Source organism: Tiliqua scincoides, chromosome 6, assembly GCF_035046505.1.
Source record: "Tiliqua scincoides isolate rTilSci1 chromosome 6, rTilSci1.hap2, whole genome shotgun sequence".
NCBI lineage: Eukaryota > Metazoa > Chordata > Lepidosauria > Squamata > Scincidae > Tiliqua > Tiliqua scincoides.
This window is the reverse complement of record NC_089826.1, coordinates 29,402,304-29,424,482: the sequence shown is the minus strand read 5'-3', so window position 1 is coordinate 29,424,482 and position 22,179 is coordinate 29,402,304. Positions and strand designations below refer to the sequence as shown.

At 42.4% G+C, this 22,179-nt stretch overlaps 1 protein-coding gene and 1 pseudogene across 1 annotated transcript in view; one reads left to right on the top strand and one right to left on the bottom strand.

The window, feature by feature from the left end:
* PDE5A (phosphodiesterase 5A) overlaps positions 1 to 21,947 on the top strand; it is an 85,613-nt gene extending 63,666 nt beyond the window's left edge. Inside the window, exons 11-21 of the mRNA XM_066631966.1 lie at positions 1,194 to 1,253; positions 7,906 to 8,052; positions 9,379 to 9,504; positions 10,732 to 10,826; positions 15,025 to 15,112; positions 16,578 to 16,678; positions 16,846 to 16,923; positions 18,534 to 18,597; positions 19,627 to 19,701; positions 20,619 to 20,702; positions 21,775 to 21,947. Of these exons, the coding sequence (XP_066488063.1) occupies positions 1,194 to 1,253; positions 7,906 to 8,052; positions 9,379 to 9,504; positions 10,732 to 10,826; positions 15,025 to 15,112; positions 16,578 to 16,678; positions 16,846 to 16,923; positions 18,534 to 18,597; positions 19,627 to 19,701; positions 20,619 to 20,702; positions 21,775 to 21,912 (1,056 nt within the window). The 3' untranslated portion in view covers positions 21,913 to 21,947. The remainder of the gene's footprint in view (positions 1 to 1,193; positions 1,254 to 7,905; positions 8,053 to 9,378; positions 9,505 to 10,731; positions 10,827 to 15,024; positions 15,113 to 16,577; positions 16,679 to 16,845; positions 16,924 to 18,533; positions 18,598 to 19,626; positions 19,702 to 20,618; positions 20,703 to 21,774) is intronic.
* On the bottom strand, positions 4,021 to 4,142 carry LOC136656680 (5S ribosomal RNA; annotated as a pseudogene).
* Positions 21,948 to 22,179: the final 232 nt, after the last annotated feature.

Here is a 22,179-nt window from a genome sequence, read left to right as displayed (position 1 = left end):
GTCCTAGACCCTTCACACATGACAGGAGAGGAAGCGGAACACTTTCCACATGCGCTGCCTCAGATGCATCCTCAGTATCACCTGGCAGGAGAAAGTTCCAAACAACATAGTCCTGGAATGAGCTGGAATCCCTAGCATGTATACACTACTGAAGCAGAGATGCCTGCATTGGCTTGGTCATGTTGTGAGAATGGACGATGGCTGGATCCCAAAGGATCTCTTCTATGGAGCACTCGTGCAGGGAAAACACCCTACAGGTAGACCACAGCTGCGATTCAAGGTTATCTGCAAGAGGGATCTGAAGGCCTTAGGAATGGACCTCAACAGGTGGGAAATCTTGGCTTCTTGGAGGCAGGCTGTGCAGCATGGCCTCTTCCAGTTTGAAGAGACACTTGCCCAACAGACTGAGGCAAAGAAGCAAAGAAGGAAGGCCCATAGCCAGGGAGACAGACCAGTGACAGACTACACTTGCTGCCAGTGTGGAAGGGATTGTCACGCCTGAATCGGCCTTTTCAGCCACACTAGAAGCTGTTCCAGAACCACCATTCAGAGCACGATACTGAGACTGAAGGATGCCAAAAATAGTAGTTACTGCACAGATGTTTGCAGTACATTTTTATACTGCCCTTCCTTCAAGGAGCTCAGGGTGGTGTACTTGGGTCCCTCCTTTTGTCCTCACAACAACCCTGTGAGGTAGGTGAGGCTGAGATAAAGTGACTGGCCCAAGGTCACCCAGGAAGCTTCATGGCTGAGGGGGGATTTGAACCTGAATCTTCCAGATCTAAGTCCAACTCTGAAACCACCACACCATCGGAATAATAGATGGGAGGTAGAATTCAGGCTAAGGAGGGGGAAAAGCTGCATTCCCAGAGCTGGCTGTCAATTTGCAGATCATAGTTCTGCAACTATGGGGGCAGGCATTAAATCTGTGTAGAACTGAGATTCAGATGCAGAACTACTTCTTCAGGACCTCCAATAATGCAGTCTTCAGATCGGCTGCATTCACACACACTGTATCCTTGGTTTTTTGCTTGAACTTGTGCTGCTGAAGTGCCTTTAGACCAGTTAGATTTTTGATCTATCAGCGGAGTAGGGTGAGCTGTTTCTGGGAGAACCAGAAGAACTTTGTGGAATCTAAGTATTTTTATCAATTCTTTTTAATTTTATAATGAGCTTGTTTTCTTTTCCTGTAGGTCCTTTCCTATCATGCTTCAGCTGCAGAAGAAGAAACGAGGGAACTGCAGGTCACAGCGGTAATGACATTTTTTTCCTATTATTTTTCTTTGTTTTTATGATCTAGTAGTTGAGAACAGTTGTTCTTTAGGGTTCATATGTAGGCAGTTAGATATAAACTGTCCTTGTTTTAATTGGCTTGCAATAATTTGTTCTACTAACTTGGACCAAAGAGTAAGACGTGCAGACACCCTAAAAGTACAGTTTCTGTTAAATCATTTCTGTTGGTTAGTTTGAAAACTTCACACCTGTTTCTTTGAAGCAAGAGTTCAGGACGCTGCATGATCTCCTGGGTACACCTAGCTTGGTGAGAAAATCGGGATCATATCTGTGGGAACAAAGCAGGTCTACTGCTTATGGCTCATTCTGCTTTTTCCTGTTGTAATAAAGAGGAGGAGAAAGGGAAAGCTGAGACTTAGACCTGCAACACATTCCTTTAAGCACAAGTTTTGCAAGCACATCCTTCAAAAACAATGTCTAAATAACTGTCAGATCTCCCCCACACTGTTGATTGAGATCACAACAGGGGGGAGGGGACATTAGCCTTGCCGGGTGTGTGTGTGTGTGTGTGTGTGACATGTCCTATTTGCCGAGGGGGGAAAAAACTATCATTGGTGCTCAAGAGATTTTTCTTTCTTTCCTGGCAAATAGAATGCATAGGACTGACCCTTCATCTGCATTGGGGTTGAGTTAAAATGTCCTTCCTTCAGCATAGTCCCAGTCCAGGAACTATATAACATTGAAAAAACAACAACTAATGGTTAATGTACGAGTATCATTTGGGCCTGAGTGCCAATTCTGCTTGGGAACTAGCAAAATCCCAGTTCATCCTCTCTGTTACCTTTCTGTCGTTTCTAAGGGTAAGTAGATTCTTATGTCCAAGTGCCTGAGCCTCAGATCCAGGAGAAATAGAGTTCAGCCCTCATTTTCTCTTTGCGCCCCATTTAGGGCTTAAAAATTGGGCTTAAATATTCTGCAAGAATTGTCATGTGATAATAGTCTTTCATAAATATGAATACAGGCAAAACTTTTTTTTTCTTATTAGAGGACTTTATTCAGACATGGTGAGCTATCAAATCATGATTAACTTCTATGGGGTACATATTTTCCAACTGAAATGTGAAATTTTGAAAGGGACACCATAAATCAGTAATAGGGCCAGAGGTACTGGCTGAGTTTTTCTGTTTGCTATTTTGTTCATGACAGAACTATTACCTTGATGCTGGACCTGTCTCAAATTCCATGAGAAGTAATATTATTAATTTGACATTAACTTGGACTCAGAATCTAGGTTTGTCACTGCATTAGCAACAACATGCAAGAATTGCAATTATTTTTTTAAAAAGCTGTTACATAACTATGTCTTCCATTTGTTTGGAAATAATTAAAACACTTGTCTTTTTTGTGCACTTGTACATTTTAGGTGTGGAAGTTATTAAAGTTGTATGTCCGGTTTGTTTGTTTATTTAATGAATTTCGAATATGTTGACCCAGTTTGAGTGATAGCCTATTGTGACCCAGTCAAGAGCAATATAGTCCCTGCCACTTGCACAGATACTTTTGTGTACCTAAAATAGGTCTCTGAAACCACATTGTTCTAGCCAACAAACCATTTCATAACATGCCTAAAGAAATATTTCAAGAAAAACAAATATAGTATGGTACTGTTCTTCCCCTTGAAGGATGGCTACATGGGATATTCTGAGGGAAAGAGGCTGTTTATGTAAAGCTCCAGCACTGGGTTGAATCAAGCGATGGGATGAGACCATCCTGCCTCCATCTGACTCAGGCTCAGAACTGGACTTGGAGAACCATTTTCCCCTCAGAAAATAGATTGGCTTTTTCCAAGCCCAGTTCAGGCCCTATAGTGCCCTGATAGTGTGATCCATTAGGGACTGTAATAGGGTCCAATCCTTTCCCCAAATTCCCTGTAAACCTCCTTAGCCACTGCTACCATCTGCCCTCCTCCATCCAAAGCCAGTCAGTTCCACATACCCATATAATCTTTGCTGCTGCTCCAGCAGAAACTGAGGGTTAAAAGGAAGGAGGGAGATCTATCTCTGTCCCCTCTGCATTTCCAACACGGCTGGTGCCTGACTTGCAGTTGTAGTGCATTCCAGGTGATGGAGTGTAGTGGCAGGAAAAACCTCCTTCCCTTCTTCTATTTCACCATTCCTGTCTTCAGAACAGCAAAGAAAGTAACTGTGTGAGAAGAAAGGCTTTATTTTCTCTGACTTGGGTTAAAGTCCTAGCTGGAAAAGAACTTTCAGGACTGCAGTGCTATCATTGTCTGACATCACTATCCAAAAGTGTCTTTTGCTCTTGGAAGATTCATTCCATTCACAGAAAGGTGTTTTACATCTGCTCGAACAATGTGTGAGAGACACAAATCAAAGATGTTCTCCTTGTGTGGCAGCTTGTGCAACCCCTTGCAGAAGCAGAAACATGAGAATTGCTAGACAACCAAGGCTCAGTAGCATGGTGTGATCTTGGACAGTTGCAAAACATAGCTAGTGGCTATTTTTCTTCCTTTCTTGGTTCTTTGGATCCAATCTTGTAGTTTGAAAATAAACATTTTTTCCAGGATTCTCTTGTTTCAGTGGAACAAAAGCCTGTGTAGGTTCAAAGTATTAACAACTGTGCTGCCGGAGTGAAGGTTAAATTGCACATTAGTTTTAACATGGTACGAATCGAAATGTTGCAGGTTCAGGCAAGAAGAAGTGGACACCAGGAGGTTTCAAGGAAATGATTGGTTGGCAACCTTCAGTCTCGAAAGACTATGGTATAAGCCTACAACACCCGGTATTCCCAGGCGGTCTCCCATCCAAGTACTAACCAGGCCTGACCCTGCTTAGCTTCCAAGATCAGACGAGATCAGGCATGTGCAGGGTAAAGCTTTTATTCTCAGCCGGCTGATGGTCACAGAGGAAGAGCTTCCAAAGTCTGTGACACCTATTTTTTGGGGGGTGTGAGTTGATATACAAACAAACTTCCATTGTAAAGCACTGGCTGGACTTCTGATTGGCAAAATGCAAATTGCAAAGCCTTGGACACATTCTTGATTGGCAAACAGCATATCACGTGACGCTTTGTCCCGGCCTACACATCCAACTACTCAGTTCCTGCCCAGCATGTTTTTACTAAATATGGCACTTTAAATATGTGAAATCTTTCTTACTGTAAAGGTCCCATCTTCCCCCTCCCTACATTGGCTAATAGCACGCTGGCAAAAGTCTCTTTTCTCTTCTAACTACCTGTCTGTTGCAGTTAGCTAGCAGTTTCCTGTTTTCTTTTTAACTGCAAAAGGTTCTACAGAACAACTTCTTGCAGTCAAACCTTGTGTCTGCAACACCACTTCCTCTTTAACACAGACACAAAGGGGCATTCAAGGGGCATCTTCTAAAATGTCCTGTTGACCCAAGCAGCTAAGTATAGGGCCTACTTTGGCCAAAGCACCCTGCTTATGCTCATAGCTAGGCCCAAACGGGGGCCTGAATGGGTCCATACACTCTAAATTCTGGGTGTTCCCTCACATGATGGATCCATTATGATTCTGATTTTGTGTGGCAGAAAGTTTCCATGAATGCTGTGTGTCATGAATACAGCTTACCACCTCCTGCCCTGCATCAGCCTACTTTTTCAGGTTTTCAAGGCGACTAGTATTGAATACTTTCTAAAGACCAGTTGCTGCGTCAGAAAACTACCATGCAGTGACTTTACTATGGCTGTGAATCTGCTGTAATTTAGAGGACAAGGCACTGGTGGCACCATATAGTTGTGGTAGTGTGCCTGTGTTTAAGTGTGTACACACTGAGTTGCATCTAGATGAACACAGATGTAGTGAGCAACAGCACAAATAATCTTTTTTTATCCCTTATGAAGTTCCCTGTTCCTCTGAAATGCCTGGTGGTGAGGGTTAGGGGCCCCACAGCAATAACATGGAATCCAGCATGAGGGACAGGAAAATATCTGGAAACAGCATGTGGAGGCACTGCCCTGCTCATAGTTTCCCAGTGTTCTCTCTTGAGCTCTTGCATCTCAACACATGCTTTGCTGAAGATTCCCTGATCTTCTGGAGTGGTGTTTTTTTGAGGGATCAGGATTACAGCAGGAAGAAGAGCACAGAGAAATGGCTTGTGTTAGTGCATTTGAGTGAGTTCTCTTCTGGACACTACTCACTCAGTACTTAATCCAATTTCAATGCTTTACAGTAAAGTCAGTACTCTTTTTCTCTCATTCCTGCTTGTAGGAGGTTTTGGTTAATGCATCTCCAGAGCTTGGGGGAGAGAGTTTTAGGGTAAATGGATAAATACATTAGATGGGTTGTCAAGGAAGGCAAAGAACAATTAGCACACCTTGAGAAACTATTTGTAATTGATCATTTTGTCATTGTAGCCTCGGAGTAAGGATCAAACTTGTTTTCTCATCATTAAGGAAAAAGTTGCCATAATAATCAATAATGCCAGATTTCTAGTGTGGAACTATAGCTGGATTTATTAACATTTCATCAGTTGTTGTTGGCATCCTTCAGTCTCAGAAGACTATGGTGTCATGCTCTGAATGGTGGTTCTGGAACAGAGTGTCCTCTCCAGTGTGCGAAGCCTGGGTAAAGTAGGTATGGAGGATAGACTGTTTCCCATGCAGCAAATCCCCCCTCTCCACGTCGCTGAAATGGTCCAATGGAAAGGCAGAGGCCAATACGGTTGGTTCCAGCGGCGTTGCAGGAACCAGAGTCCCTGAGGCAGTTCATTTCATCAGTAGCCAAATTGTTATCCTGTTTACAAATTTTTGCAAAGGCTTCTAAGGTTTCTCCCTACTAATTAATGTGGAGGGAATTTAAAAGTCATGTAGCTGTCAAGATCACAAAGTTTGTTCACTTGTTTTCATACAAGAGATTGTGGGACTAGTTTTTCCCATGCTCGTGCTTAGTTAAATTTGGTAACAAATATTTACTTTGCAGGCCCATCAAAACTTTGCCTAAGACCTCTTACTTTCAACCAGTGTGTTTCAGATGTATAGCTATAGTTTATACTTGGTAACAAACATTAGTCATCCAGTTATAAAAAGAGTGGTTGTGTATTTGCTTTTTTACCAAGTCTTTCATAGATGTAAACAGGTTAGTGTGCCCATCCCCTTCTGAAATATAAACTTCTCTGCATTTTAAGTATACAGTTAAAGTTATTCATGTGCAGGCCCTGAATCAGCAAATCTCATACTTTGCTACACAAGATTTTAAGTAAGCCACAGTAAGATTTAGGCCTCAGTCTATCCAGCACAGGAGCACTGGCACTTAACAGTAGTTGCTGCATCCTGTTCTGGATTTGAGCAGGCTAGAAGTCTACTTGGAGTTACATTCATCCCCTTACCTTGAGTAAAGCCCCAGCTTGCTCAGTGGGGCTTCTCAGAACTGCAAAGCTGGCAAAGACTTTAGAATTTAGCTGGCAAAGACTCGAGAAGCCCCGTGTCAGGCTCTCAAGGCCAGGAGGGGCTAGGATTTGGCGGAGGAGGCCTCCACCAGTCTCACTCCCCTCCCAGGCCTGATGTTACATTTTATTAAGGAATAATTCTTATTAAAGAAACCACTCACTGTTTCTCATTTTTCTGATCTGCTTATGGGGAGAATGCACTGTGCATCACAGGAAAAGATCCAAATTAGAGGAGCTTGGATAAGGGAAGAAGGGTTTATTTTTCTATTGTTTCTTTAGGAGAAGAATCACAATTGTGCGTTTAAGCCATAAACATGAAAAGTATTTCTAACAGAGATAAGTCACTGTCTAAAAAGAAAACTGTCTATTCTAAGCAGTGTGGGGAAAGGTTTATTTTTAAAAGTATATAAAAAGCCAATCAATGTACTGTACATATTTGCCCCAAATAGAGAACAGTATTGTGCTGCTTTAAGAAAATCAAAGCACTGTTGTATCTATCCAATATATGTATCTATTGCATATTCTTACAGACTGTCAAAGGTCACTGTCAGCTTTACTGTCCCAATATCTTAGCTATAGATGACATGAACTGAATGCTGAAATTTTATCAGGGGAAAGACTATAGTTCTGAAAAGACCATTTGCCCCTGAAGCTTCAGAGACCTTCTGTCAGTCAGCATAGACAACACTCGAGATAGATGGTCCTGTATTGGTCTAGCTCTGAATGAGGCAGCATCACCTGTTTAAATTCATACCATATGCTCTTATAGCAAGCTATAACTTCTCCCTTACTAAGATTATTCTAGAAAAAACAGCGTGTCATGGTATAAAATGCAATTACAGGTAATTAGATCAATGATTTTCAACCTTTTTCATCTCTCGGCACACTGGCAAGGCACTAAAATGGTCAAGGCACACCATCGGTTTTTTGACAATTGACGAGGCACACTGTGCTGTTAATGGGGGCTTACATCCCCTAATGGTCTTATTGATAAATGACCCTCTCCGAAATTCCCGCGGCACACCTGGGGACCATTCGCGGCACACCAGTGTGCCATGGCACAGTGGTTGAAAATGGCTGAATTAGTTTATGGTAAGAAGTTCCCCTTTCCTTATGTTGACATCTGGAAATGCCTGCAGTAGCTTGTATATAAGACAACAAGCAGACAATTAAACCTGGGCAAATGCTGCTTTCATTTTCACTACATTTTTCTTTACTGTTCTCTCTCTGTTTTCCCCCCTTCAAGGCTGCTGTTATACCATCTGCACACTCTCTCCAGCTCACTGACTTCTACTTCAGTGACTTTGAACTGTCAGATATGGAAACCTCTCTGTGCACCATTCGTATGTTCACAGATCTTAACCTTGTGCAAAACTTCCAAATTAAACATGAGGTGAGAATCCTGTGGTATGTGGAGTGTGACAATTCAGCTGTTTTATTTTTGGAAGTGTGTAGCTTATTAGAATAATCAGTATTAAAGCATTTGTGAACCACAGAAAATTGAACATCATCTTCATCAGTGAGGCAGCTTTAGTCTAATGTCCAGTAGACTGGTCTGCCCCCCTCATTTGGTATCTGTCGTGAAGATTTCCTTGATGACATAAAGCCTTAATGAAGAAGCAGTCTTTCTTCTTCAGGTATGATTCATGGCACCAGAACTGTAGCTGGATCTCACTGGAAAGTTCAGGGCTTCCAAATGTATTTGGGTGTGTGTGAATTAGTAATTGCTGTTGATTAGTAATTATCGTTTGTCCAAAACTTTTTTACAGGATTGCACAAATAAATAAATGTGGAGACTGATTGGCATAGGTTAATATAAACAAAGTCGTGCCTGAAAACATGGTCTCAAAAATTGTTCAAAAAACTTAGGTATTTTTCTAGTTTTCAGTCTTGGCTCAGGGCCCAATCCTATCCAATTTTCCAGTGCCGGTGCAGCAGTGCCAAGGGGGTGTGCACTGCATCCTGTGGTGGGGAGGCAGTCACAGGGGCCTCCTTGAGATATGGGAACATTTGTCCCCTTACCTCGGGGCTGCATTGCGGCTGCACCAGGGCTCGAAAGTTGGATAGGATTGGGCCTTCAGATGTGTATTTAGCAGACTGCAATAAAGAATCTCTCCGTTTCAACCTTCAAATGATCAACCATATAGTATCTTCTCTGAGCCTTGAAAAGAGATTGTCACTTGCTACTTAGGTGCTATTAAGAATGACTCTCATGACAATTGATCTATTCAAGAAACTGTAGTTGTTGGCCACACAGTCAGCCCAATCCCCCTTTCTCCACCATATCCACCTTTCGATAATAATGGATGTGAAGAAAGGCATGGTTTCCACTTATAGTCTCTGCTCAAACAGCATGCCATGGATGGCTGCAATTCATATTGAAAAAATGCCTAGTGGAGGCAGTAATCTGAAGGACAGCGAGCAGAAGGAGATGGTGACATTGTACTGTTCTGTGAACTTGTGCGCAAAGAGAGAACTGGCTCTGAATTTCCAGTCACTGTTCTCACGCAAGGCTCTTCTGCTGAGATGAAACTAGCCCCCAAACAGCAGAGTAGTTTTTCTTGATGTGGTTCTTTTGTGTCTGTTTCTAACTCCGCTCCATGAAGCTTGTAAGGAAGCCAGATGTGAACAGCAATGATAAATGGAATTTGTTTTTCGTGTCTGTGCAGACAGAGAAGATGTCATTGTATGTTGATCTGAACCATGGTTTTGTTTAAAGGTCCTTTGCAGATGGATTTTAAGCGTGCGGAAGAATTATCGGAAAAATGTTGCCTACCACAATTGGAGACATGCCTTTAACACAGCCCAATGTATGTTTGCTGCTTTAAAGTCAGGGAAAATTCAGGTATGCTTCGATTCGTTTGTTTTTCAGTATCCTTTTCTTTTAATCAGCACGCATCACATTGAAGTCAAAGTAAAACCAAGTTCATGTGATCCAGAATGCTCCATGTGATGTGTCCCTAGGAATGCAATCCCCTGTAGAATGTGGTATGTCACTCAGAGCATCTCTGTATTAACTGTTAAGTTTCCGAGCAGTAATAACGGTTAGCATAGTGGCTTGAAAAAGGCCGCTATATCTGCAGAAATTGTCACTTGGAAGCTGTAGCCATATCCAGGAACATGACATCTCACATGTTACACCCTGTGTGCAATTGCAGGAAGCACACTCACAACCTAGGATAGGGGGCTGCATCATGTAGAGTTGGCACTTTATGCAGACCAGTATTTCTATGCAGTTTGACTACTTTGGTGTCAGCTGCTCCTTTCGGGAAGCTCTGTATGTGAATGTGGGTGTTCCAATAAATATGTGGAGCTCTGCATAGTTGGCTAAATGCTCACTGTCATTGGAGGCAGTGTACAAAACAAACAGAATTGGTGTCTTCATGTCCTGTCAGTAAAACTCAAAGAGGCATTTGTTTTGGCAATATGCTAGGCTAGATGTGACCTGATCCAGCTTATGGTACTTGTTCATGGCCAAAGCAGAAATAGCGCAGGTGTATGGGGAGAGGAACAGGATGAGAAACAGAGCAGAAGTCCATCACCTATAAGCGGATAAGTGACTGTCTTCGTGTTCTTAAGTTCTATGCCATAAGAAGTAAAAAATATGTTTTCTTTAAAATTAAAAGAGTTTGAGAATCCAAATAATTTGCTAGATAACAGAAGAAAGTAGAAAATGGAGAGCTCTCCATGTTTTAGGAATAAATTTTTGTTATAGCTTCTGTTTGTTGTACGTTAATGAACTGGTAATTATTGAGAGGGGGAAGTCTTGATGTATACTTTGAGAAACAAACTTTTTGGTGACTGTGTGGATCCACACTCTCTGCTGGAATCCACAGTGCTATGAGATTTCAGGATGTAGTATATCTTTACCAAATCAGCTTACATGATGTTCATAAACCCAGTTATGATCCAAGGTTTTGACACACTCATTCAGATAGAAAGAAACTGGATCTGCAATGGAAAATGTGTTCCCAATACCCACAGTCAGGAAAGGAATCATTGCTTAGTTTCAGAACGAGATTTCCATGGCAAGTGCAATAATCCCTTTTTCTGCATTTGATGTTGCATGCAGAACAGCCTTACTGACACTGAGGTACTTGCTTTGCTGATCGCAGCTCTGAGCCATGATTTAGATCACAGAGGAGTGAATAATTCTTACATACAGAGGTAAGTAAAGGAGAATAGAAAAGAACTGATTTGGGAGACCGATGGGAAATTGCTTATCTTCAGCTTGCATTGCTCCTAGAAAATATATATAGGCATGGTATGAGATGTAGGTTCTCTTCAGTTTAAGGCAAAATGAAACTAGGCAAAGCACGTGCAAGTTGAAGACTATTTGTACTCAGAAACATGCAGTGAGAGCAGAATCTCCTAGTTGCTATGGCCCATTCATATACGTTCATGCTGGCCCAAGTTCCCTTACTGCAGTTCCCTCCTTTAGCCAGAGCATGTCACTGGTTTTGCAGATGATGCACAAATATATGTTGGAGCAGGCAGTCCCTCATGAGCATGGGAGGAGGAGACATGTCTCTTCTAAGAAGGTGCCTGCCACCAACAGTTTTTGTAAACTCAGTTAACTTGCTCAATTAAATCAATTAAAACACCTGCTGCCCAATTAATTGGGAGGGACTAAAAATTACTTTCTTACCAAGTAATTGATTGACAGCCCAATCCTTGGCTGCCCTGTGCAATGCAGCAAAGCCTCTGCAGCATCCTGTGGGCTGGCCAGAGACCATTGCATGTTGGAGAGGGAAGCAAACAAAATGCTTACTTGCCTGCTTTGCTGTTCCATGGTTCTGAATGGGTCTACTCAGATCTGTACCAGCTTTTTGACTGGCACAAGTCCAGGTGGACCCAAGAGGGCATGTTGAGGCTGGCTAGGAGGCTTAGAATATTGATGGTACCGTTGCCTCCTGTATCTGTCCCCTGCCCCCAACATACCTCCTGGTGGCCCCAAGCCTCCCCCTTCCACCCCCTGCACCAATTCACTTTGTCTGGCAGTGGCTGTGTGCTCTGCTGGTGCACACACATGGTCTCCAGCAATTCCGCTGTGCATGTTGTCAGTGCAGCTGTAGCGCCATACTGTACATTTTACAGTATGGGCCTTCTGCTAATGGAACACTCATTCTGTTGGTGAAAGATGCCCATAGGATTGGGCTGTTAATGTCACAGCTCTGCTATGCACATATTTGGAGAAGCGTCTTGCAAAGGGTGATAAATCTCTATACACTTGCCTATGAAGACTGTTCTGCCTGTGATGATTTGTGGAATCATCTTTGCTGAGGTATAATGGAACATCTGGGAAAATATTTGTCAAGGACGCTTTAAATCAAGATGCTTCTGCCTAGTGGTTGGTAACCCAGGGGCTTCGCTTCTGGGATTCACACAGGAAGAAATGTTACACATCCAGATCACTGATGTCTCCCGCTCCACCCTTCCTGCTGTGAGAGCTGTTCCTATGGTCCCATTCATATGACCATTTCTGAAACTGGAAAGAAGTAAAATTTCCCAGAAGTTTTCATGTGGTGAAACAAAAATGTGCCCCTTTCTCTTCCATATGAAGATCACAAGCTGCAGTGTTATAATTTTCTGCCAAAGAACAAGTATGATGGCAAAATGTCTCAGTTCAAGATAACTGATAATATGAGGAAAAAACAAATGGAACCTTTTCACTCAGCTTGTCACTCTGTTTCCACCTCCCCATCTCTACACCTCTCTTTTTTCACAGGCTGCCAGCAACCTGCAGATTTGCAGTGACTCAAACTAGCTGGCTATTTTTTACTTTATTTATTTAAGAATAAATTATTTCCTGGAAAACATGTGGATATGCATCATCAGTCTTCCAAAAACGTCCTGGGAAAATGTCGTCGACAGCAAAGCCCAAAATTCACGCACGCCACAAAGCAGAGACTATTGCATTTTCATAACGTTTTCTCTTTAGACTAAAAATGGTTCTAGAGATTTTTTTTTCATCCCTCAAACTAGTAAAGGCCAGATGAAAATGAGGATTCATGTTGTTCTTTGTGGGTTGTGGGAGGAGGGAGACTTGGGACACTCAGTTTAGTATTCTTTTCTTGGAAAATTTTTAAAAAAATCAGAAAGCAGTACAGTAAGCATGATATACAAAAATTGCATGAAATGGTTTTTAAGGACTTTTCATACACAAAAAGCTTTTCTTCTGTCCCTGTGCTCCTATCCCCTCCCCTCATCAGGACCCCATCTAATTCAGATCACAATTGGAACAGAAGTCCATCTTATCTAGACGTCTGTTTACAAGGGGGGGTCAACAAGATGTCCCTGAGAAGCTCAGAAGCAGGACACAATGGAGTGGCCACCCCCTGTTGTTTGTCCCTAGCATCTGATAGAAACAGCCGCTGAACATGGAGGGTCATAGTCAGCTATCCATAATAGTCATTGTAGATCTAGCCTCTGTGCATTTTTTGAATATCTTTTAACAAGGCAGCTAAGCTAACATCAACCCCAACTATGTTTCTGTGGCAATGAATTCCATAAGTAATTATGTGCTATGAGTGTATCATTATTCAAATTTATAGTTGTGTCATTGTCATAAAAATGGGGTCCTTCAGTCTGCTTTGCTTATGAATTGGTGGCAGGGAAATGGGATACATTTGTCTTTCAAACCAGGACAGGCTGGGTTCAGGTTACACTCCAGTATGTCTGCTGCCTGCTCCTGATTCGTATCCATGAATTCTATTCAGATAATTGTAGTTTTCTTTGCTGCACTGTCTTAGCACAGGATCCAATACAAAAACATGTTCATACAACCTTTTAAAATAGATTAGTGGTTTACATCATCTTACAATGGCTTGTCCTAAATTACCCACTTTGATTAATGAACAATTTTCGGTATTTGGGGGTGTTCTGTATTTGAACTTTTATTCTTCTATGTGCAATATGTGGAGTTCCACAACTGGGTTCTGCACCCAAACATAGACTCCAGAATCATCTATCCTTCAACTAGAGGCCTGGCTCCTTAGAATAGTGAGCCCTTTCACATGTGCTTTAAGAGGACAGTGGAAACACTTCTGCACAGTTCCTTTTATCTGCTGTGGAGCAACATCTCTGAGAACTTTCATTTGTGTCTGAGAACGTTCTCTACCTCTACTGATCTTTAGAGCTTGCACTCTTTCCATCACACTAAGTTGGCTCCATATTTTTTTTAGTCTACCTACAGAGCAGCAAATAAGGGCCATGTATCATTATTTGCATGAGAAAGGGCACCAATTTGCTGTTGGTACTATGTTTTCCATAACCTTTATGCAATTACCTGCTAAGTATAAACTTGATTAAATGTTAAGCAATAGTATTGGTCTACACCTGGGAATCAAATTTTGAAAGAATCTGATTTCAGAAATAAAAAGATGGAAGATGGCTTTGAGCCTCAGTTAATAAAGTGGGCCTCTTAGGAGATGTGAAGAGTTGCTAGGGGAGATGTAAGCTCTTGATTAGGCAAAGGCAGGGATACTTCAAGATGGCATTCTGTCTGAGCTGGTAGACAAATTGGGCCATTGGTTTTCTGGCTCCAGAATGTGGATTAACATTTGAAATACCCACGATCCCTCTGTTACAGTTGACCACATTACTAGATACTGAATCAGCCATGAAAGAGATTGGGAGTTATTGCTGTCTATAGATTCAGTGCCCAATCCGATGTCCTACCGTTGACACAGATGCAGCTGCAGTAGAGCTGTGTGCACTTCACCCTATGTTGGGAGGGTGATCAGGAGGCCTGCTAGAGGGAAGTATAAGCCTCCTGGTTACCTATGGGTCTTGTCAGACCCTTGCCTGCTATATAGTTAGCATAAGAGAGAAAGAGGGCAGGGTGGACAGAAAAATGGGGGGTATGATCTGGCATCCACCTTTGCCTTTGAAATCTGCCCACTCACCACCCCCTGCCCTAATCTCTCCTTTCCCCAGAAGATCCCCAAACCTCCGCCTCTTCACCTCCACTGCGAACTTACTGAAAGCTTCTTGAGAGGCTGACATGCAAGCTGCACCTCTAGCCATTTGTTGCACTGATCTGGCTTTTGTGCCACCAGATAGGGCCGCCAGTACAAGGCCACAATAGGATTGGGGCCTCAGTAGTTTCACTGTTGAAAGTGTATTGATAAGTTTTTATATTGCATGCTATCTTTTCCGTTGGATTAAATTTTACTTTGAGTGGTTTTATTGTTTTAAACTTCTTTTCTTGTTTTAAGATTTCTAATGTTAATGTATTTGTAAGCAGTCTTAAGCATTGGATAGGTCATGTATAAGATATTTAAGCCGTAAGTTGACTGACTTGGCCAACAGTTTGCTGTGTGACAGTTGCATTTGATGTGTCCTCTCTGTTTTCTGCTTTCAGAAGTGAACATCCCCTTGCCCAGTTATACTGTCACTCCATCATGGAACATCACCATTTTGATCAGTGCCTGATGATCCTGAATACCCCAGTAAGTCATTCCTTATTGTGTGTGCATTGGAGGAAAACCTTGCCTGGTTCATTTTTAGTTTTAGTTTCGGATGGGTTCCCAGGATTATTCATTCTTCTCAACTTTTTAAATTCCTTTTTGGGACAAGAAGGCCAAAGCAGCCATTCCAGGTATTGCCAAAGACCTGATGCACCATGCAGTGAAGCAAGACTGGGAGCAGGTTTTTTTTTGTTGATTTTTTGGGGGGTTTTTTGTGTGTGCATGAGCAGCATTATTTCCATCATTGTACTGCTACAGCAAACTTACAGAAATGCAGAACATTATATCAGTGCAGCAACCCAAGATGGTGTGAATATTCTGATGCAGTGGCATAGGTAGAGGGGGTGCAAAGCACTAAGTTTTGCAGGTGCCTGAACGCACCATGCAAGCAGCCCCTCTCCTTTTCCTTTGGATCCATTCTGGGTGGTGGGAGCCTCCATTTTGCTCCCACTGCCCAGAATGACTCCGAAAGGGGGGGGGGCCTGTTTGCACGGTCAGGCGTTCAGGCACCTGCAAAACTTAGTGCTTTGCACCCTCTCAAGCTGTGCCATTGTTCCAGTGCAATTGTCTTATGCAAGGTCATGCATAAGTAAGATGTGAGTGCCTGGAAGGTAGAGCAGAACAGGGAGGAAACAGCATCAAGCCCAATTCTAGCCACATCCACAAGCTGCAGATTCATACCTTCTCTTGCAGCAGCATAATGTTGCTATAAAACATAAATATAAAATGCCAAGGCCTAGTCAGACCAGAGTATAGTAACTCATTCAGCCTGCTTATCATGCTGATCATTTAATAGGTTTAGCACTAGTGTTCTTGCTTGTAAATTATAAACCGTTTTTTATCTTCAAAGCAAAATATGTGGATTTCTCTAGAGAACTACAGTGAATGAACTTCATAGTTAAAGTAACTCATCACTTATTTTTAAATTGGGAATGAATTTTCTTCCTAGACAGTTTGGCTAGCAAGCCAAGGATATAGTTTGCCTTCCCCTGCAGTTGAGGTATACAGGTGTGCATCATTTAACAACGGAAATACATTCTCTGATCCCCATTTTTATGTGATTAGGTTGTTAAATGAACATTCAGCCCAGTCTAGTGCCTTTGTTGTGTAATCAAACAATCCCTGTCAGAAACTAGCTGGCTGCATAGACTACTGCATAGACTACTCTTCTTTGCATTAAGAGCCTCTTTGCTGTGTAAACAGACATTTTGCTGCGGGCTGTGGGAGTTCGGACTGCCTCATTAAGAGGCTCTTTGTCGTGCTTTGACCACCTTCATATATGTGGCCCATCATTAAGCAGAAGGTTGTTAAGTGACGCACACCTGTATATGTAAGGGAGCATGCTTGCTCAGTTACAGTGTTCTGAGTCAGTGAAAGACTACAAGATTTGCAGTATGTAGTTTGCAAGTCTCACTTTCGTTATTTGTCTGTTTTGTCTTTTGTGCAGGGCAACCAGATTCTCAGTGGCCTTTCTGTTGAAGAATACAAAGCTACCCTGAAAATGATCAAGCACGCTATTCTTGCCACAGACCTTGCACTGTACATAAAGTAAGTTACAATTACACTACTGTAAATAGTTTCTGTTCTTGGAAATGTCACCATTCAGCTGTAGAACTGTTTTTGTGTTTTGTTTAGATTGTTGTTCATAATATAACAATTGTACAGTGTCTAGACTTTTTAAAGGTACCTAACAAATTATACATTACTGTTTTAAGGAGACGTGGAGAATTTTTTGACCTTTTGAGAAAGAAACAGTTTAACCTGGAAGACCCTTATCAAAAGGAGCTATTTTTGTAAGTATAAAGGACAGTTCTTGTATAATATAATCTCTGGCTTTTTGCAGGTGAGTTTAGATTAGTAACATTAGCCTAGGCCAGGAATTGCCAAATACTCGTTAAATTGACTGGTTGGGTTGGGCTGGACTGTAAGGGAACAGAAAGAATGTGTCTGATCAAGGTTGGGGAACAACTGGTTGTGTGACTGTATAAGCCTTCCTGTTATCCCCAGGCAGATGTAGGAGGTCTAACAGAATATCATATTGTTCCTTTGTGGCAGGTGCATTGTCCTGAAGCATTGACCTGTTGAAATCTGTACTCTTTCTTTTTCCAGGAAGGTTATTTATTCCGTGTGGGGCAGGTTTGGCTAAAGTCTAGGGACAATTGTTCCATCTGCAGAGAGGTTGCTGAAGCAACAATTATGAATTAATCATCATGTAATGCAGCACTGCTTGAAGAAGTCATTCATATGACCTTCTGTATGTGGCCAGGTGTGGTGTTAGCCCATTCATCAAATGATGCTGATCATGTGATGGCTTTTCAGCTTTCTGAGCATCAGCAGTGTACAGTGAGCTTCTCAAGCTGTTTGGCTCATCTCACACATACTATTGTGCAAGTTAATTGAAGCTAAACACATGACTGTTGGCATGCGTCCATGATGAAGAAGAATTTCCCCAGCCCACATCCGACCGTATGCAGAGGCTGTGTGGAACTGCATAGATCTAATTTAAAATATGAAATGTGCAGCACAAAGCTGTCTTGCGCTGAAATAGGTAGGCCAGGAGGCCTGCACTGTATCCAGTGCAAGATTGGGGCCAGATGTGGCTCAGCCGGAGGCAAGGGGAAACTCTTTTCCTTACCCCCATGTAAGCCACCACGACCCTAATGGGTCTCTTCGGACTTGTGCCACCTCCTGAGGTGGCATAAGTCCGAGAAGAATGGAGTGGCTTCAAGCTGCTCTGTGCTGTTTGGGGAACGGGGTTGGGGTCCGGCATAACAGCTGGGTCCCAGCCCCGCCTCCCACTCCCCGCCTGCCCGCTCCCAGGACTGTCCTCTGTCCACCCTTCCCCCACCCCGGAACGCCTCCTCCCACCTCCTCCCTGCCTTCTTCCTGTCCTCCCCAGACCCCTCTGTTGGCCAAGGTCAGCCAACGCAACCCTCCCTCCCAAGTCAGCGTGGAGGCTGCGCAACTCCCAAGGTACTCTACAGAGCGTTTGCAACCCTCCTGGGCCAGCGCAAGGGACTTGTGTCAGCCTAAATGAAACTCTGGATTGCGCCCTTTAGCCTTAGCATTCTTAGTGACAAAAATTTAAAACAACCCATCATTGTCAGCAAATAGGGCTTACCTTTGCTCTCAAAATTGAAAGAACTATCAGTTTTCTTTATGAACCTGTCAAAGGATTGGATTTTGTTTTGGCAAGCCTAGCTAGAGTTGTCAAGGACAGAGGGAAAACAAAGATGACACATTCAATAACATCTAATATTTCTAGCAATTTAAACACCAATATCAATTGATGTTATGAATCCTTGTTATGTTTTCTAGTTATCATTTGCTTTTTATGTATTAAGATATAGTGGCCATTTGTGTTTTGCTGCAACTGTGTCATGTTGTTTCATGGTTTCTACAGAGCAATGCTGATGACTGCTTGTGATTTGTCAGCAATAACAAAGCCATGGCCAGTTCAGCAACGGGTAAGTGACTACCAGAAACTTGATGTCCTATTTTTGGAATTTTGACAAAAACAGTGGCCCTCCATGGTCCAATCCTATCTAACTCCCTGTACAGTGATCCAGCAGTAATGGCATGGCTTCCACTGCATCCCACATTGGAGTTTTGGTTACCCTGGGGTGAGCCCCAGCAGCCTGTATGGGTCAACTTGAACCTATCACAGCTCAGTTGCTGGTACAAGTCTGCTTTGACCCAGGAACGTGGATCAAACCCAGAAAGGGGTTGGGATCCAGCATGCACCACTGATCCTCCCCCCCCCCGCCTGATCTGTCATCACCCCCTGCATGGGCTTACCTGCTCTGGTGGGTCTCCATCAATCCACTGTCCTGTATGGGAAGGCTCTGGTCTTCCTGCTGGTGCTCCAGCAGCACACACTTCATGGCTGCTTTGTAGCAATGCATGTTCCTCCAGCGGGGAAGCCTTTTAGGATTGGGCCACCTGTTCCTCTGTCCATTTTTAAATCATCTCATTTGCAGCCATAGCATTTTGTTACTGTAGGTTGCATATTCAGTATGATGCCAGAAGATGTCAGAATGTCTGGGTTGTGAAACTCAGATTCCTTGGGACTTTCCAGGAGCTAATAGATGGCTTGCAAAATTAGGGCCTCAGAACCTGAAATGAATGCATAGGAAACGAAATTCACAGTTTAAGTTAAAACATTTTGCTTTGGCCTCCTTGGAAGTCAATCCTGATTATAAATATCTCAAATGTTATATGGAAAGGTAGAGAAGTAATAGAATGAAAGTTGTTCTGCTTCCAGTCATCACCTGGTAAATATACAAGATTCTTCCTTGCCTCTTACTTGAATGGTGCTGCTGACATAGCTACAGTTATCTCAAAAGTGCTTCTTACTAAGAGGCAATTCTGGTTACCTTAATCAGGGTCATCATGGACAAAATTTAGTGTTTCTATCTGATTCTAGACACAATGTTTTGTATCAAATCTTTATAAGATAGCAAAGTGGTATTTCCTTTTTTTTTTTTTTTTTATAGATAGCTGAACTTGTCGCTGCAGAATTCTTTGACCAAGGAGATAAAGAAAGGAAAGAACTCAACATAGAGCCAACAGTAAGTAGACTAACCAATTTTAAGGAGCTTTTTTTTCTATAAGGACTATTGTAGATGGTGAGTTTGCTGATGGTTGCCCTTGTGGAGAAACAAGTTACTTCAGCTGACCAATATTCTTCTTTTCCGGTTATAACAGTGTTTACCTTCTACTTGAATGCCTGGAGTAGGTTTTGTTTTTCACAGAGAAGTAAATTTCTGTGAATTGTGTGTGCAGCAGTATCTTAATGAACAGTATAGCATTATGGGGTTGCATTAAGTTCCATGCATCCACTGCAGAGCAACATTTTATATATTAAAATATTTGTTAATATGCTTTGGAATCACAGATTCCTGAGTCTACCAATTTGAGGTTCCATTTCCAGAATTTGTTCAAATTGAATGATTACGTCCTTCCATCAGATATGTGAAATTCCCATTTTACAGATAGAAAAACTGAAGCAGCTTAGCAAATGGGAGGTGGGTGGCAGTCCCTGATGGGTTCACAGGTGCACCACCTGAGCCTCCACTAAGTGGAGGCACATGCTGCATTTGGTGGTGGATGGGCACTGAATGGTTGTAATGGCCACCCTGGAAGCAATTCAGCGGTGTGCACGATGACGTCGTTTCGTCACTGTCAGATAACTTCCAGGTGCTGTGTATCTCTCCAGGTAAGTACAGGGGTCTTGTGTGGTGGGGTGAAACCACCCCAGCCAGCACTGCACCAGTGACACCATTGACCCAAGGCTGCCCAGAGGCACTAGGACTACGCTGGAATTTGAGGTTCAACTTTGAAGATTATACAGGCTGAGAATTGTGACAATAATAGGGTAATGTTCTACTAGCATGTATATATGTTGCTGAATTGGGTCACATTTTGGCAAATATATAACTAGTTTCAATTCAAAATTGGACTTTGTGTGATTTTTTTCTCTCTCCAGGATTTAATGAACCGAGAGAAAAAGAGCAAAATCCCCAGCATGCAGGTTGGATTCATTGATGCCATCTGCTTACAGCTCTACGAGGTACCCTATATGAAATGGCCCATGTGCTATGTGTGCTATGACAGTTTGCATCTTGCATTATCTACAGATGCTGAATACGGTGCTGTGCATGCTGTTCAAAAGGAGTAGGGTGCAAGTAGGAGATTCAGGACTGTCTGTGTGAAGTGGAACTGCAACACCCAGGCTGAAGTCTTCAGTGGCATATTAAAAAGAAGCCATGTTAATTTCAAAGGAAATGCTCCTGAGCAAGTAATTTGAGGATTGTACCCTGAAGGGTCTGTATATAATGAAGGGGTATATTCAGCAGATTTCTTTAAATAATAAGAAAGAGAATTGTGTTAGCCTTGTCTGTCACTGTAGCTTTGCTTAAAGTGACTTTGGATGAGAGTTGGGAATTTGCCAAAAAAGAAACTGTGGATATTTCCTGTTATGGGCCTTTCTCCTACAGGGATGGGGGTTTGAGACAGGTGCCTCAGCAAATGGAAAATGTAAGTTTGTGAGAAAAAACTTGGTTGCTCTGAAGTGTTGGTTTATATGGAAGATAGAAATATGAGATAGGAAGACACTTACTTTGAGGCAAGGGAACATTTGTTTCCTTACCTCAGAGCTACATTATGGCTTCATCGCACTGGAAAGTTGCATAGCATTGGATCCTAAGGGATCCTTACCTCAGCGCAAACCTTCCAGCACTGAGGTAAGGGCAATGCAACTCTGAGGTAAGGGAACGAACATTGCCTTATCTTGAGGAGGCCTCCATGATTGCCTCCCAACTACAAGATGCAGCACATGCCCCACTGACACAGCTATCCAGTGCTGGAAAGTTGGTTAGGATTGCGCACCAAGTCTTCTTGCTTTTCTGATCCCTGTGGTAGAGAGAGGCTAGTTTTCCCCATAACTATCTCTGAACTACAGCCCACCGCCAGAAGCATGGGAAGCTGCTTTCTAGGCATGCTGTTAGTATCAGTTGTACTTCAGTTCCCAACATGTTGCTTTCAGTTGAAGACTCCTTAAAAAAAAAAAAAAAAAAAAGATAGAGAAGGATATTTTACTCCTTGCTGGGCTTTATTGGTCTGCTTTGTTTTTCCATTTGCAGGCGCTGACACACATCTCAGAGGCCTGCTACCCTTTGCTGGATGGCTGCAGGAAGAACAGGCAAAAATGGCAAGCTTTAGCAGAGCAGCAAGAAAGTAGCCTGCTCAATGGAGAAAGCAATCAGCCCAAGCGGAACTGAGAAATGGCACATGGTTAGGAAATGTTGGTTTACAAGAAAGATATTTATATACAGTAACTTGGAGATATTTAAGTTTTGCTAGACACTGTATGAAATAGATGTATAATTTACCACTGCTGTATTTTAAATAACAAGAGGCATATATTTTTGCACAGCACTCTGAAGCGCGACATGACCATTTTTATGTGTATGATGTAACATAGTTGTATATTTCTAATATTCCATTTATATGAGAGAACAGGACCATAGGTGGCAGGTCCAATTTGC